The 14,290-nt window shown below is 35.0% G+C and overlaps 1 protein-coding gene across 2 annotated transcripts; it reads left to right on the plus strand.

Annotated features, from left to right (window-relative positions):
• The first annotated feature begins 1,565 nt into the window (after positions 1–1,565).
• On the plus strand, positions 1,566–6,592 carry LOC106402454 (NADP-specific glutamate dehydrogenase-like). 2 transcript variants are annotated; one of them, XM_022710299.2, is made up of 17 exons: positions 1,566–2,059; positions 2,233–2,347; positions 2,771–3,396; positions 3,738–3,867; positions 3,959–4,160; positions 4,245–4,331; positions 4,415–4,474; positions 4,537–4,623; positions 4,725–4,796; positions 4,872–4,927; positions 5,049–5,134; positions 5,405–5,495; positions 5,571–5,728; positions 5,825–5,916; positions 6,016–6,096; positions 6,185–6,258; positions 6,359–6,592. In XM_022710299.2, exons 3-17 carry the CDS (start codon positions 2,844–2,846, stop codon positions 6,432–6,434), a joined length of 1,905 nt encoding a protein of 634 aa, XP_022566020.2. In that variant the 5' UTR covers positions 1,566–2,059; positions 2,233–2,347; positions 2,771–2,843; the 3' UTR covers positions 6,435–6,592. The 2 variants fall into 2 exon arrangements, with proteins under 2 accessions (XP_022566020.2, XP_048616394.1); XM_048760437.1 differs by lacking the exon at positions 1,566–2,059 and adding an exon at positions 2,570–2,643 and having other exon boundaries at positions 2,145–2,347.
• The last annotated feature ends 7,698 nt before the right edge of the window (positions 6,593–14,290 follow it).

The following is a 14,290-nucleotide window of genomic DNA, read 5'->3' on the forward strand; positions in this document are numbered from 1 at the left end:
TAATATTATTTTTAATTTATTTTTTTCATAAGCAAAATATGACTTGCCGTAGTTTTTTATTAGTTTCACCATAGGGGAATCCAAAAATAACTCTTTTGGCACTGTTTACTCAAGTTTTTCATTTAGCTTTTTGGTTTTGGATCTAAATTTGTATGCTAAGAGGAGGATGAAATGAGTTACTTTTTTCGTGGAAAGATGGTGACTTTCTCTGGCTTTGGATTCAAAAGCTGTATCTTCTTTTTGTTTTTGTTAGATGTCAAGGCTATTATAAGTATGATCCAACATAAGTGTGTAATATCCAATTATAAGATCCATGTATCAACACTACTTCATATATTCTAATTACTCAATTTAGCCATGTATAATATTTTCCGCATGCAATTTAGCATAATTAATTTTGTCCGCCAGAAATAACTGGTTTAATTTTACAAAAATCAGCTAAAAAACAATACTTGGATATTAAACTTATATATTTTGAATACTAAAAAATTAAAAATGTATCATGTCACACGAATAATACCTAAATTTACATGAAAATCACAAACTCGTCTTATATAGATTTAACCAGATTGCTTATCGTATATCTGGTAATATTAACCTACTAATATCTTAAAATTACGATTGTAAAACAAATCATTGCTATATTTATCAATTTAACCAAATTACTTTTTATCGATCTTGATAAACTATGAATTTTTTTCACATGCAATTTAGTTTAAATAATTTAATAACCACATATAGCCAGTTATAATTTTAAAATACCGGATACAACATCCAATAACCATTATGTTTTATGTAACAACTTTTTTTTACTTTAAAATACCGGATACAACATCCAATAACCATATATAACCAGTTATAATTTTAAGTCACCATCTTTCGACGAAAAAAGTAACTCATTTCATCCTCCTCTTAGCATACAAATTTAGATCCAAAACCAAAAAGCTAAATGAAAAACTTGAGTAAACAGTGCTAAAAGAGTTATTTTTGGGTTCCCCTATGGTGAATCTATATATTCATGCCAAAATATGACTTGCGGTAGTTATTTTTTTCATAAGCAAAATATGACTTACGGTAGTTTTTCACATGCAATTTAGTTTAAATAATTTAATAACCACATATAACCAGTTATAATTTTAAAATACCGAATACAACATCCAATAACCATTATGTTTTATGTAACAATTTTTTTTACTTTAATTGACTTATTCTATTTTCAAAAGAAACTACGAGAGATTACACATGGCCAAATTGAGTTATTACAAAAGATTACACATGGCCAAATTGAGTTGTGCTACTATATAACTTTAGTATTCATTATTTTAAGTGGTTAAATTCGGGCCTAGCGAGTTACCAAAAAATCGGGATTTACGCGAGGATAAATGAGGGACTAGTTTTTGGTACAGTTTTCGGTTTTCAGATACTATAGTTAATTTAATTTAGTATTTGGGAGATGTAACAATAATTGTCAATGTCCTGGTGGAAAGAGACATTGGTATTCACCGGTTGTTGGGTTCAAACCAAAGCTTTTTTTGGGCTTCTGATTTAGTTTTTTAATGTGTAGCATAATCGTAATATTTTCATCATCTTCCAAGATTTTTTTTTTAGGGCTTCGCCTCTGCAAAGCTAAATCCATGGCGGCCATCAACTACTCTCATGTAAATAATCAAATTGTTGTGTGAATTCGTGGTAGTTATGCCTCAAATACATAGATTTGCCATAAAAATTCAGTTTTAAAACATTCAAAACTCAAAAAAAAAAAAATTATACAGCAATCTCCGATTTGTTCGCCGACTATGGTGAAATTTCCACGGCCCAGCTCCGCGGAGCGACTCGCCAGCCCCTAATCGGACGTGTTACCCGTATTTCGAACATAGTTATAAGATATTACATCTTTTGTTTCTAATTTTTAGTTCATCAAATTCTATTGTTTTAAAGCTGTCGTTGTCAAACTACATGTTCTTTGAATCAGATAAGATAACCGACTACGGGGTAAGGATAATTGTTTCTCGGTGCCACACGAGGTCACTTCTGTCATTTTAACCTTCTCGTTCACATGGTTCGCAAATTAATTTTTAATATGCAGACTTTTCCAATTTCGACACAAAATTTGTATATTCACCTGATTAACCCGTTTTTAAGGGAAGTTTGACTAGTTAAATTACTATGTTTTGGGATCTTTTTGGTCTGTATTTTATCTTTTTTTTTTTTTTTGGATACCTGCTCCATCAGCGTCGGCGACGAAAAGGAAACTATCGACAAGTTCGAGCAGAGCATCTTTTTGTCTCGTCTCTACCCACAATTCTCTTTGGATTCTCTTTTCCGGCGACCGGCCGCTTCAGCCAAAGTAAAGTTGCATTCTTTTATCTTCTTCACTTTAGAGTTTCGGACTTGACCTCCTAATTTCACTGTTCCAAGTTGCCTCGCCTTGTATTAGATATCCATTAAGTTTGATTTCGATTAATTTTTCCAAGTTTTTTTTGAGTTTGGAAAATGATTTCTATGGCAAAGACACAAACTTTACTAGTTGGGTTCTGAAATGGGTTTTGATGTTTGGATGATTCTTCAGTAATGGAATATCACTTCACTATATGATCAGAAAGCTTATCAGAGGGACTTGTGTTTTTGGTGGAGGATCAAAAGGTTTTTAACATGTTGACTATTGTATCTGCAACCTTATACGTTGTTATTTTCTTGATGCCTCTAGTTTGTGTGCACTTGGTTTTGGCCTTGTCCTAACTATGGACTGTTTATTTCTGTTGCACATTAGGTGGGTGTAAGTTCCAGTTGCTGCTAGTCAGCAAAACAGAGAATCTAAGGTGGAGTTAGAACTGTGATGCTGAATGTTCGGACCAACAGGCGGCTTGGGGATGAATCCCTCAATGGATGATATGAACTTACTCCAGCAGGCACAAAGGCACCAGCTCGTCGTAAGCAACCTTGGGGAAGAGATTGATTTAGAAATCGGACCTGGAGAGGATGACGCCGCTTTTGCTAACAGTTCATTGATACGGGAGCCCTCCGCTGGGGAACACGATGAGACAAAGCATATGGTTCTGGTGTCTGACCTGCCGAGCGGGGATCAGGATACGTCCAAGGGGCAGCCGTCGGCGAAGAGAAAGAAGAAAGTTGTTAAACGGTGGAGAGAGGAGTGGGCTGACACTTACAAGTGGGCTTATGTTGATATGAAGGATGGAACGGCGAGGATATTCTGTTCTGTCTGCAGAGAGTATGGTAGAAAGCATAGGAGGAATCCGTACGGAAACGAAGGGAGTAGAAACATGCAGATGAGTGCGTTGGAAGAACACAACAATAGTTTGCTGCACAAAGAGGCTCTCCGTCTCCAAACGGCTTCCAAAGACAAGATTGTTGTTGACAAACCCATTTATGTGAAGAGTAAGTTATTTACAAATATTGCTTCAAGTGATAGTGAGTTAAGATCATTGGCAAATGGCAACTCCTTGTGGTCCATCTAGCCTACCTACACTTAACAACCTTTCAGCTAACAATGTGTTAAACTCAACTTTTAAATTCTTGGTATATCTGCTTTTCTTTTAAAGTTTTGAAGTTTATGTCTGTGATCAACATGTGTGTGATTTCTACATGGTGTATGCAGATGAGTCCTTGTGTCTTTTTAGTCTTGCTCTGTTTGATGTTTGTCTCTCTGTATAACATGGCTAGTGTCTTTCCTTGCTTATTGTTTTGTTAACTGTTTGTACGCTTTCCTCTCAATGAAGCTCTTATGTCGAAGAGTGCTGGTTCAATCGTTGAAGGTGCCCTGAAACGAGATCCCAATGAGATTGAGTTTATTCAGTCTGTACAAGAATGTGTGCATGCTCTAGAGCGGGTAATTGCAAAAAACTCTCAGTAAGTTAATGATATGCTTATCATCTTTTTGTGAAATAGTTTTCAGCAGATTGAGTCCAACTCATATGTTTTTTGTTCTGATTCATTTCAGTTATGTCAACATCATGGAGCGGCTATTAGAACCTGAACGTATGATAGTGTTCCGAGTTCCTTGGATTGATGACCGTGGTGAAACACATGTAAACCGAGGCTTTAGAGTTCAGTTCAATCAAGCACCGGGCCCATGTAGAGGAGGTATTCGATTTCATCCATCCATGAACTTAAGCATCGCCAAATTCCTTGGCTTTCAACAGGTACAATGCTTTAGTATCTGTACCTCAACCCTCTGTTTGCATGATATGGAATTGCTCATTGTAATGGTTTGTAATCTTTCATAGACTTTGAAAAATGCTCTGTCACCATATAAACTTGGAGGGGCTTCCGGTGGAAGCGACTTTGATCCTAAAGGAAGAAGTGACAATGAGGTAACACCTTGGCCCCTTGCTTCTGTCTCTCCACAAGTGGTTTTCTAAAGATGTTCTGATCTATTATTTTGTTACATTCACAGATTATGAGATTTTGCCAAAGTTTCATGAATGAGATGTATAGATACATGGGTCCGGACAAAGTAAGTAGAGCGGTCTTTGCCCTTTAGCAAGTAATGAGTTTCTAATCTATTACGTATGGTAGGATCTTCCATCAGAGGAGGTTGGTGTTGGTACTCGGGAAATGGGATATCTTTTTGGACAATACAGACGACTCGCTGGTCAGTTTCAGGTACTGAAATGTCCAGTAATCATTTGTTTACATCAGTTTTTGTTGTTGGGAGAGAATAAAGAGTCTTGGCTGTTATATCTTTGTGTCAATTACTTATGCAGGGAAGTTTTACAGGACCCCGGATATATTGGGCTGCTTCTAGCCTCAGAACTGAAGCTAGTGGCTATGGTGTGGTAGGGTCTTCTGTTTAATTGAAGAACATTATTTAACATGTCATGATTCACTAAAACTCATTTGCATTCTTTCAGGTGTACTTTGCACGACTTATGCTTGCAGATATGAACAAAGAAATTAAGGGACTAAGGTTTTCTTTCTTGATCATCTTGTATATGTGCTCTTTCATGGGATTCTGCTAGTCACCAGTCTCTTCTTCTGGATCTTACAGTTTATCAAATAAGTAAGATACTTTTTGAACTTTATTCCAGATGTGTTGTGAGCGGTTGCGGGAAGATTGCGATGCATGTTGTTGAGAAGCTAATTGCTTGTGGTGCCCATCCGGTTACTGTTTCAGGTGATTCACTCACCTTTTCTTTTAAGAGTTGAAACAAGAGCTTTTGTACCTTTTTCTGGTGGCTCTTAGTTGAGTTAGAAGTCGATAGAAGGCCTGATTTGCCAGATAAACAGTTAGAAGTAGCTTATTTTCTTCAAGACCAGGCCTTAGAGGTCTCAAATTGAACGCCTAGTTTATTCCCCATGGACTATAGATCATGCTTAGTTAGGCCAATATAAGAAACTTGTCTGTGTAGTATTGTTTTGTTTTGCTGATGCAATTGTTTTGCAGATTCAAAGGGATATTTGGTGGACGACGACGGATTTGATTATATGAAACTTGCATTCTTGAGAGAGATAAAATCCCAACAGAGAAGTCTGAGGTATATATATTATTACACGTTATTATGATATTTTCACATGGCTAAACTATATTGATCCAAGTATCTGATATGCAGAGACTATTCAAAGACCTATGCAAGGGCGAAATATTTTGATGAAGTGAAGCCGTGGAATGAAAGGTGTGATGTGGCGTTCCCTTGTGCTTCTCAGAACGAAGTTGATCAAGCAGATGCTATTAATCTGGTCAATGCAGGCTGTCGCTTACTGGTAGAAGGTATAGAGATTTCTTATTTTTGAGCAAATAAATTCTCAGAGCTTCTCTTTTTGTTGTGTGCTTTATTCTTTAGTGTGGATGTGTTTTTTTCTGCAGGTTCAAACATGCCGTGTACAGCTGAAGCAGTTGATGTTTTCAGAAAGGCAAATGTTCTGATTGCTCCTGCCATTGCTGCTGGAGCTGGAGGAGTGAGTTCCCTCTTTAAATCGTCTTTCATTAATCTTTGCCTTGTTAGTCTCCCACCATTAAGATGATGATGATCGCTAAATTATATAAGTTTATTGAAGGTTGCTGCTGGAGAAATCGAAGTTCTCCGTGAATCTAATTCAATGCAATGGTCAGCAGAAGATTTTGAGTCTAGATTACAGGTAAACATTCCTCACATATGTTTTCGAATTTTTGCAGTTTCGGCCTGTGGTAATTGCCTATTAAGATAATTTGCTCTGTTATTGACAGGAAGCACTGAAGCAGACTTATGAAAAGGCTCTTAAAGCAGCAAATGATTTTGGTTATCAGAAAGAAAGTCCAGAGTAAGTGTTTCTCCTCATCATAATAAACCCATCAGTCAGTTTTACTATGCTGGTCTAAGACGCTTCTGTACTAAGAAATGGTTTGGTTCTTCTTTTCCAGGGCACTTTTACACGGAGCAACAATTGCAGCATTCTTGAACATAGCTCAAGCTATGGCAGACCAAGGTTGTGTTTAGCTGTATAATGCATCTTGCATCTAAGAGTCCTGGTGGGTTTCTGTCTATATTGGACTAACTGTAACATATTTAGATGCATCCTGTGTCATTATTTTGAAACTATATACTTTGATAGCATTAATATTTATCTGCTATAAACATAGCTTTCCATTGCTTTATATGTTCTCCAAGTAATAAAGAATGGAACATACTGAGACATCTGATTTGCGCTGGTACTCAACAAAGAAAAAGTTACAAAGCCAGTGGCATTTTCTCATAAATTTATCTTATTAAAATAGAACTATTTAAGTTTTTGTTTGGAAACATAGATATCAGTTAAAAAAAATAACGATGTTTGGAAACATAGATAGCAGTAAGTTTGAAAAAAATGTAATCTATCTATATATATATATTTATATTATTAAAAGAGAAGTATCCATTTGAAAATATTGTTACTTCATTAATTGAACTTCCTATTTTTTTTGCTTGTCTTTTTCAGTTGCATTTATGAAATATTCTAAAACGAATAAAACTACCTAATTTATTACTTATTTTTTCAGTTAAATTAATGAAATATGCTTAAATGAATTTAAACTTTCTATTTTATTGTTTGTCTTTTTCAGTTACCTTAATGAAATATCCTTAAATAAATTTGGACATAATGTCATTTAATCAACCAAGAAAACTCATGAGTTATCCTTAGGTGCATAATTTTAATAATAGAGATTTTAAAAAATGTGCATCAATAAAATGTTACCTAAAACATGCAGCACTAATATATAACATGCATCAATAAAAGTAGAATTTGACTCATACAATTGTACGGATATTATTTTCAGTTGATTAAATTTAAAAATAATTATTTATTCAAAAAATATTTAAGAATGAAAATGCTTTTAAAAATTATATGGTATTATTTGCCCATAACTCATTTGTCATTTGCTAAATTGTTAGAAAGAAAATTTTAGCATAATATAACTCAGTTGTCATTTGCTAAATTTATGGTTTTTATTTATATTTTTATTAATTAATTATAATATTTTCATTTTATATTTGAAAGATAAATGAATTTTCTTTCAAATAATATTTTTGTAAATGTATTTTCTTAAAAATAATCAATTTAAATTGTTGTTATCATTGAATATAATTATTTTTGACATAATTTGAGTTTTCGTTTACATCAAAACTTATCATATTTTAGGATAATTTTAATTTCAAACAAATTCTAAAAATAGTTTTTTAATATTTTGCTATATTTTTTTAAAAAATATTGAGTTGCATTTCAAATAAAAAGGTAAATATATTAAAAATATTCTAATTAAAATATGTAAAATTTAATATAGTTTTAAGAAAATTGTCAAAATAAAAAAAATTACACATATAAAAATCATGATTTTTGTTAACTGGACGGATCATTATTTATATGATATCGCACACGAAATTGTTTTTTCTGTTTTTACAATTATCTAATTAACTCTATATACTCATTTTTTTATATTTTTTATATGATATCACACATTCGTAAAAAAATAGATAGTTTAAGATGCAAAAAAAAAAAATTTACTTAATGAATATAATATGAACGAATATTACAAATAAATCATTTAATAAAATAAATAATTAAAAACTGAAAATTCATATCCGCGCTGGCGCGCGGATCAGGGTCTAGTATCTTATTAAAGTATAAGTACTTTAAGCTTTTGTTTGGCAACATAGATATCAGTTAAAAATAACAGTGCTGTTTGGAAACATATATAGCAGTAAGTTAGAAAATAAAATAATGGGCTTATACTATTAAAAAAATTGAAAGTCTATTACATATATATCTTATTAAAGTAGAACTACTTTAAACTTTTGTTTGGCAACATAGATATCAGTTAAAAATAACGGTGCTGTTTGGAAACATATATAGCAGTAAGTTAGAAAAAAAAATGGGCTTATACTATTAAAAAAATTGGAAGTCTATTACATTATATTAAAAATTAATGGGTTTATGTTACTTGATATACATATTCAAATGAAAATAATAATTTAAAATTGATTTATATCAAAAATTCATTCAAAAATATACGTATATTCAAAAATTGATTTTTACTAACTTATTTTCCAATAACCATTGTAAAATATATCTTATTAAAGTAGAAGTACTTTAAGCTTTTGTTTGGCAACATAAATAGCAGTTAAAAATAACAGTGCTGTTTGGAAACATATATAGCAGTAAGTTAGAAAAAAAAATAATGGGCTTATACTATTAAAAAAATTGAAAGTCTATTACATTATATTAAAAATTAATGGGTTTATGTTACTTGATATGCATATTCAAATCAAAATAATAATTTAAAATTGATTTATATCGAAAATTCATTCAAAAATATACATATATTCAAAAATTGATTTTTACTAACTTATTTTCCAATAACCATTGTAAAAATGTTTTCAATTTATATAAGAAAAATACAATACAAAGCTAAATTTCAAACACCAACTTAAATTATGGTTTTTATATTTCACAATGAAATTTAAAAATATAATATATGTGATTATTTATATGATTGTACGTATAAAATATTATTAATTATAAGAAAACTTATTTGATAGTTCGTATAAAATACGATTAATTATATGATAACACATATTTTTGCAACCTATGATGACACATATAGGATATATAATAGTGATTAGGGGTGGGCGTTCGGGTTCGTTTTTGGGTCTGTTTGGGATTTCGTGTTCGGTTCAGATCTTTGAGGATTCGGTTCGAATTTGGATAACCAATTTAAATTACTTTAAAAATTTAAAAATTTATTATCTGCTTATTTTTTTTAAAAAATCTTTAAATAGTAGAATATATTGCATATAAATTTGAATAACATATGTCAGAGTACCTAACTTAACATATAAACTAGATGATAATCTGGGCACATGCGCACGGTGAATTTTTATAATAATGTTTATTTATTAAATGGTTTTAACATTTTGCAACACTAAAATCTGTATCGATTGTTAAATGACGAATACAAATGTTTGTCTCTTAAATGCATCATCGTTGTTGAAGAGTTAACATATTACAGCTCATTTTAATTATTTTTAAAATTTCATATTCACAAAAAGAAATTAAGTTTTGCGGTTGACACAAATCACCAAAACCAAATAAGCAACATCGATTGTATAATGACGAAAGAGGATGAGGTTTTCTCCTTGTTCGGAACTACGCTAAGCGCTAGTCGGGGGGCAACCCCGAGCCTAGCGAGTTCTCGAAAAATCGGAGAGTACTCGGGGATTACGCGGGGTCTAGTTTTAAATATAATTTAATATGTGTATAATATATTTATCTAATTTTAAACATGATGACTGTTAGAAATATGAGAGAAGTGTTGCTTTGAAAGTTGTGTCTTTCTTATTAGCTCTCACTATCAATATATAGTGGAGGTTCCAAGGGTTTACAACAAAGGAGAGTATCTACACATTTATTACATATTGACCACAAATATCTAGACTTGGTCAAAGCTCATAAATGCTCCGGTTGAATGAGTCTTCATCTTGACTAGTCTTGGACGGATGAGACGAACCGGAGACGGGTGTAGACGGACCGGATAGTCGGGTCAGATGTAAACCTCCTTGATGGTTAATGGCAATCCACATATCCATATCATGGATTTATAACACTCCCCCTTGGATGCCATAACCATATCGGGCTTGTAATGTGCTAACGTTGCCTCATTAAAACCTCTCCCGGAAAACCCAAAACCCAATGTGGTAAAAAGGGAAACCAAGGACAGGAAAAAGAGTACAACACACATTACTCCCCCTGATTTGGACATCACTGAAGGTCCTTGAGTCTTCGCATGCCAATCTGCTGCGTAAGCTTCCTGAATGTGCTGGTGGGAAGTGACTTGGTGAAGAGGTCGGCTGAGTTCTCACTTGACCGGATTTGAGTGACGCTGACCTCCTTGGCTTTCTGCAACTCATGTGTGAAGAAGAACTTGGGTAGTATATGTTTGGTTCGGTCACCTTTGATATACCCATCTTTGAGTTGAGCAATGCAGGCTGCATTATCCTCATATATGATGGTCGGACCATTGTCCTCGACCATTCCACTATCTGATCGGATGTGTTGAGTCATAGACCTCAACCATACACACTCACGACTTGCCTCATGCATGGCTAAGATTTCTGAGTGATTTGATGATGTGGCTGCTATAGTTTGTTTCATGGAACGCCATGATATTGCAGTACCACCATGAGTGAACACATATCCGGTTTGGGACCGAGCATGGTGTGGATCAGATAAGTAGCCTGCATCAGCAAAGCCTACTAAACCATCTTTGGTTTCATTGGTATAAAATAGACCCAAATCCTTAGTTCCTTGAAGGTAACGTAGGATATGTTTAATTCCATTCCAGTGCCTTTGGGTCGGACATGAACTAAAACGGGCTAGGAGACTCACGGCAAAACATATATCTGGTCTAGTGTGGCTAGCCAAATACAGTAACGCTCCTATGGCACTGAGGTAAGGCACTTCTGGACCCAGGACATTCTCATTCTCGTCCTTAGGACGAAATGGGTCAGTGTCCACTCCAAGGGACCTCACGACCATTGGGCTGGTCAATGGGTGAGCCTGGTCCATGTTAAATCTCTTGAGTACTTTTTCTGTATATGCCTTTTGATGCACAAGGATTCCTCCTTTTATGTACTCAAGTTGTAACCCCAAACAGACTTTAGTTTTACCTAGGTCTTTCATTTCAAACTCTTTCTTGAGATATTCAACTGTTTGGGCGATTTCCCCAGGGGTTCCAATGATGTTCAAATCATCAACATACACTGCTATGATAACAAATCCTTTGTTTGCAAACTTCTTTATAAAGATACATGGACTGATAGGGTCGTTCTTATAGCCAACTTTGGCAAGGTATTCGCTTAAGCGATTATACCACATTCGACCACTTTGCTTAAGTCCATATAAGGATTTGTTCAGCCTTATGCAGTGTTCTTCTCGAGAACCTTTATTAGCTTTGAGCTCAACACCCTCTGGTAATCTCATATATATTTCGTTATCCAGTGGACCATAAAGGTATGCGGTTACAACATCCATTAACCGCATATCCAAATTTTCTTTGATGGCCAGACTTATTAAAAATCGAAATGTAGTTGCATCCACCACAGGGGAGTATGTCTCCTCATAATCGATGCCTGGTATTTGTGAGAATCCTTGTGCAACAAGCCGTGCTTTGTATCTTACAATTTCACCATGTTCATTTCTTTTCCTCACAAATACCCACTTATATCCCACTGGTTTAACATTATAAGGTGTCCGGATAATCGATCCAAAGACATTCCTTTTCTTAAAAGATTCTAACTCCACGTTTATGGCTTCTTTCCATTTGAGCCAATCTGATCTTTGAGTGCACTCTAGTATAGACGTGGGTTCATGATCCTCATCTAAGTCCATAACATCAAGGGCTACTTGGTATGCAAATATATCATTGATGTCGACATCATTCCGGTTCCATCTTGTCCCAGACATTAAATAATTAATTGAGATCTCATCATTAGCACCTTCAGTACCATGAGGCTCGGCGTCCCGAGTCTCATTGGTTGGTACCTTAGGCATGGCCATTTCGGCCTTGTCTGGACAATCTATGACCTCGGTTTCTTTTGCACCTTTCTTTAGTTTCCGAGGTCTTTTATCTTTGGAACCAATTGGTCTACCACGCTTAAGACGTGCTTTAGACTCTGTAGCCACTTGATTGTGTCCATCTTGGACATCAATACTTATTGGTGCATTACAAGCTGGTATATAGGACTTAGTCACTCTTTTCGGGTCAGCAAAGGAATCAGGCAATTGATTAGCTAGCTTTTGCATATGAATTATTTTCTGGACCTCTAAATCACATGATTGAGTCCGAGGATCTTGCCATGATAAGGATGTTTGATTCCATACAATTTCTTTGCCCAGCTTGTTATTTTCTCCCCCTAATGTTGGGTACTCTGATTCATCAAAATGACAATCAGCATATCTGGCCTTAAATAAATCTCCAGTAGTAGGCTCAAGATATTTAATAATGGTTGGAGAATCAAAACCAACATATATTCCCATCCTCCTTTGAGGTCCCATTTTTGTTCTCTGTGGTGGTGCAATAGGGACGTACACAGAACATCCAAATGTTTTGATATGGGATACGTCTGGCTCATGACCCGAGAGTAATTGGGATGGAGAATATTTATGTTCACTGGATGGCCTTATGCGTATTAATTCAGCAGCATGTAATACCGCATGTCCCCAAGCTGATACTGGTAGCTTCGACCTCATGAGTAATGGTCGAGCAATCAACTGGATTCTTTTAATGAAGGATTCGGCCAATCCATTCTGTGTATGTACATGTGCCACGGAGTGTTCCACACTTACCCCCATGGACATACAGTAATCATTAAAAGCTTGGGAACTGAATTCACTTGCATTGTCAAGACGTATAGTCTTTAGTGGAAAATCTGGAAAATGGGCTCGCAGTCTTATGATCTGTGCCAATAGTCTTGCCAATGCTAAGTTTCTAGATGATAATAGACAAACATGCGACCATCTGGTCGATGCGTCAATGAGGACCATAAAATATCGAAATGTCCCACAAGGTGGGTGTATTGGTCCACATATATCACCATGTATTCTTTCCAGAAAGTTTAATGTTTCCTTACTCACCTTTCCAGGTGATGGCCTTATTATTAATTTTCCTTGTGAGCATGGAATACATGTAATGCTCATAGGGATAGTTATCCTATCTTTCAAGGAATGGCCAGTTGAGCTCGAGATTATTTTGCGCATCATGGATCTGCCAGGATGGCCAAGCCTTTCATGCCATTGTTTAAAGGCTTCTCTGAACTCATTAGGAATTGAAGTGTTAGCCTCACTCGATTTTATATTGGCACAATAGAGGCCTATTGATATAGCAGGGATAGTCTCTAGGACTTTCTTATGGCCTTGGGCATTTTCATAAATCAAGAGGAATTCTTTCTTTCCCTCGCCCCTAGTTTCAACATGTAGATCATTCATGCGAATGTCTTTGAAACTTAACAGATTTCTCTTTGATTTAGGAGAATATAATGCATTAGAAATTTCTAAATGCATGCCTTTAGGCATCACTAAGTGAGCCGGGCCATGGCCTTCAATAAGGCTGGCCGTGCCTGCTATAGTATTGATATTGGCACTCTTTAAAATGAGGTTAACAAAATATCTTTTGTCTTTTAATATAGTGTGACTTGATCCACTATCCACTACTAGCTGGTTCTTGTCTTCTTTCATTTCTGAAAAATAGACAAGAGTCAACACCTTAGATATTACATAAGGTTTAAAGTATGTTTTAATGGCTTTGTTTTATGTTCTTAATAATTTCGACTTTGTATAAGGCATATATATAAAGTAAGAAAAACTTTATTTCATAAATAGAATTGCCAAAGTTATAGAACATAAAGCCAAATCAAGAATTCAAAATGCAAAGACAAAAGCAATATGATATCGAAATCTTCATATTCAGCCACTTGTAAGGAGGTCTGAAGTCTCAAAATCCTCATGACCATCTCTGCCATGGGCTTGATCATCCTCATGGTCCAGATCATTCTCATTATCATAATGGACGAAATTTGCCTCAGAGTTCTTGCCCTTTATGCTCTCCTGGTAGAGCTTGACAAGGTGTTGGGGAGTTTTGCATTTATTAGCCCAATGATTGGTCATCCCACAACGATGGCAAGCAGATTTGGTCGAGCTCGAGCCATGGGTTTTGAAGTCGGACTTATACCCACGGTTAGCTTGATGACCTCGGCTGTAGCCTCGGCCTCGGCTGCGACCAAGATGGTCTCGTGGTTGAAATCCACGGCCACGTGGTTGAAAC

This window comes from Brassica napus, chromosome C6 (genome assembly GCF_020379485.1).
Source record: "Brassica napus cultivar Da-Ae chromosome C6, Da-Ae, whole genome shotgun sequence".
Lineage (NCBI taxonomy): Eukaryota > Viridiplantae > Streptophyta > Magnoliopsida > Brassicales > Brassicaceae > Brassica > Brassica napus.

What these genes read in the sequence shown, in the direction of transcription:
- LOC106402454 (XM_022710299.2), top strand. Translation starts at nt 2,844, where the DNA reads ATGTTCGGACCAACAGGCGGCTTGGGGATGAATCCCTCAATGGATGAT. An exon ending in GTAATTGCAAAAAACTCTCA is followed by an intron (nt 3,868 to 3,958) that starts GTAAGTTAATGA and finishes GATTCATTTCAG; the next exon opens with TTATGTCAACATCATGGAGC. An exon ending in AATTCCTTGGCTTTCAACAG is followed by an intron (nt 4,161 to 4,244) that starts GTACAATGCTTT and finishes AATCTTTCATAG; the next exon opens with ACTTTGAAAAATGCTCTGTC.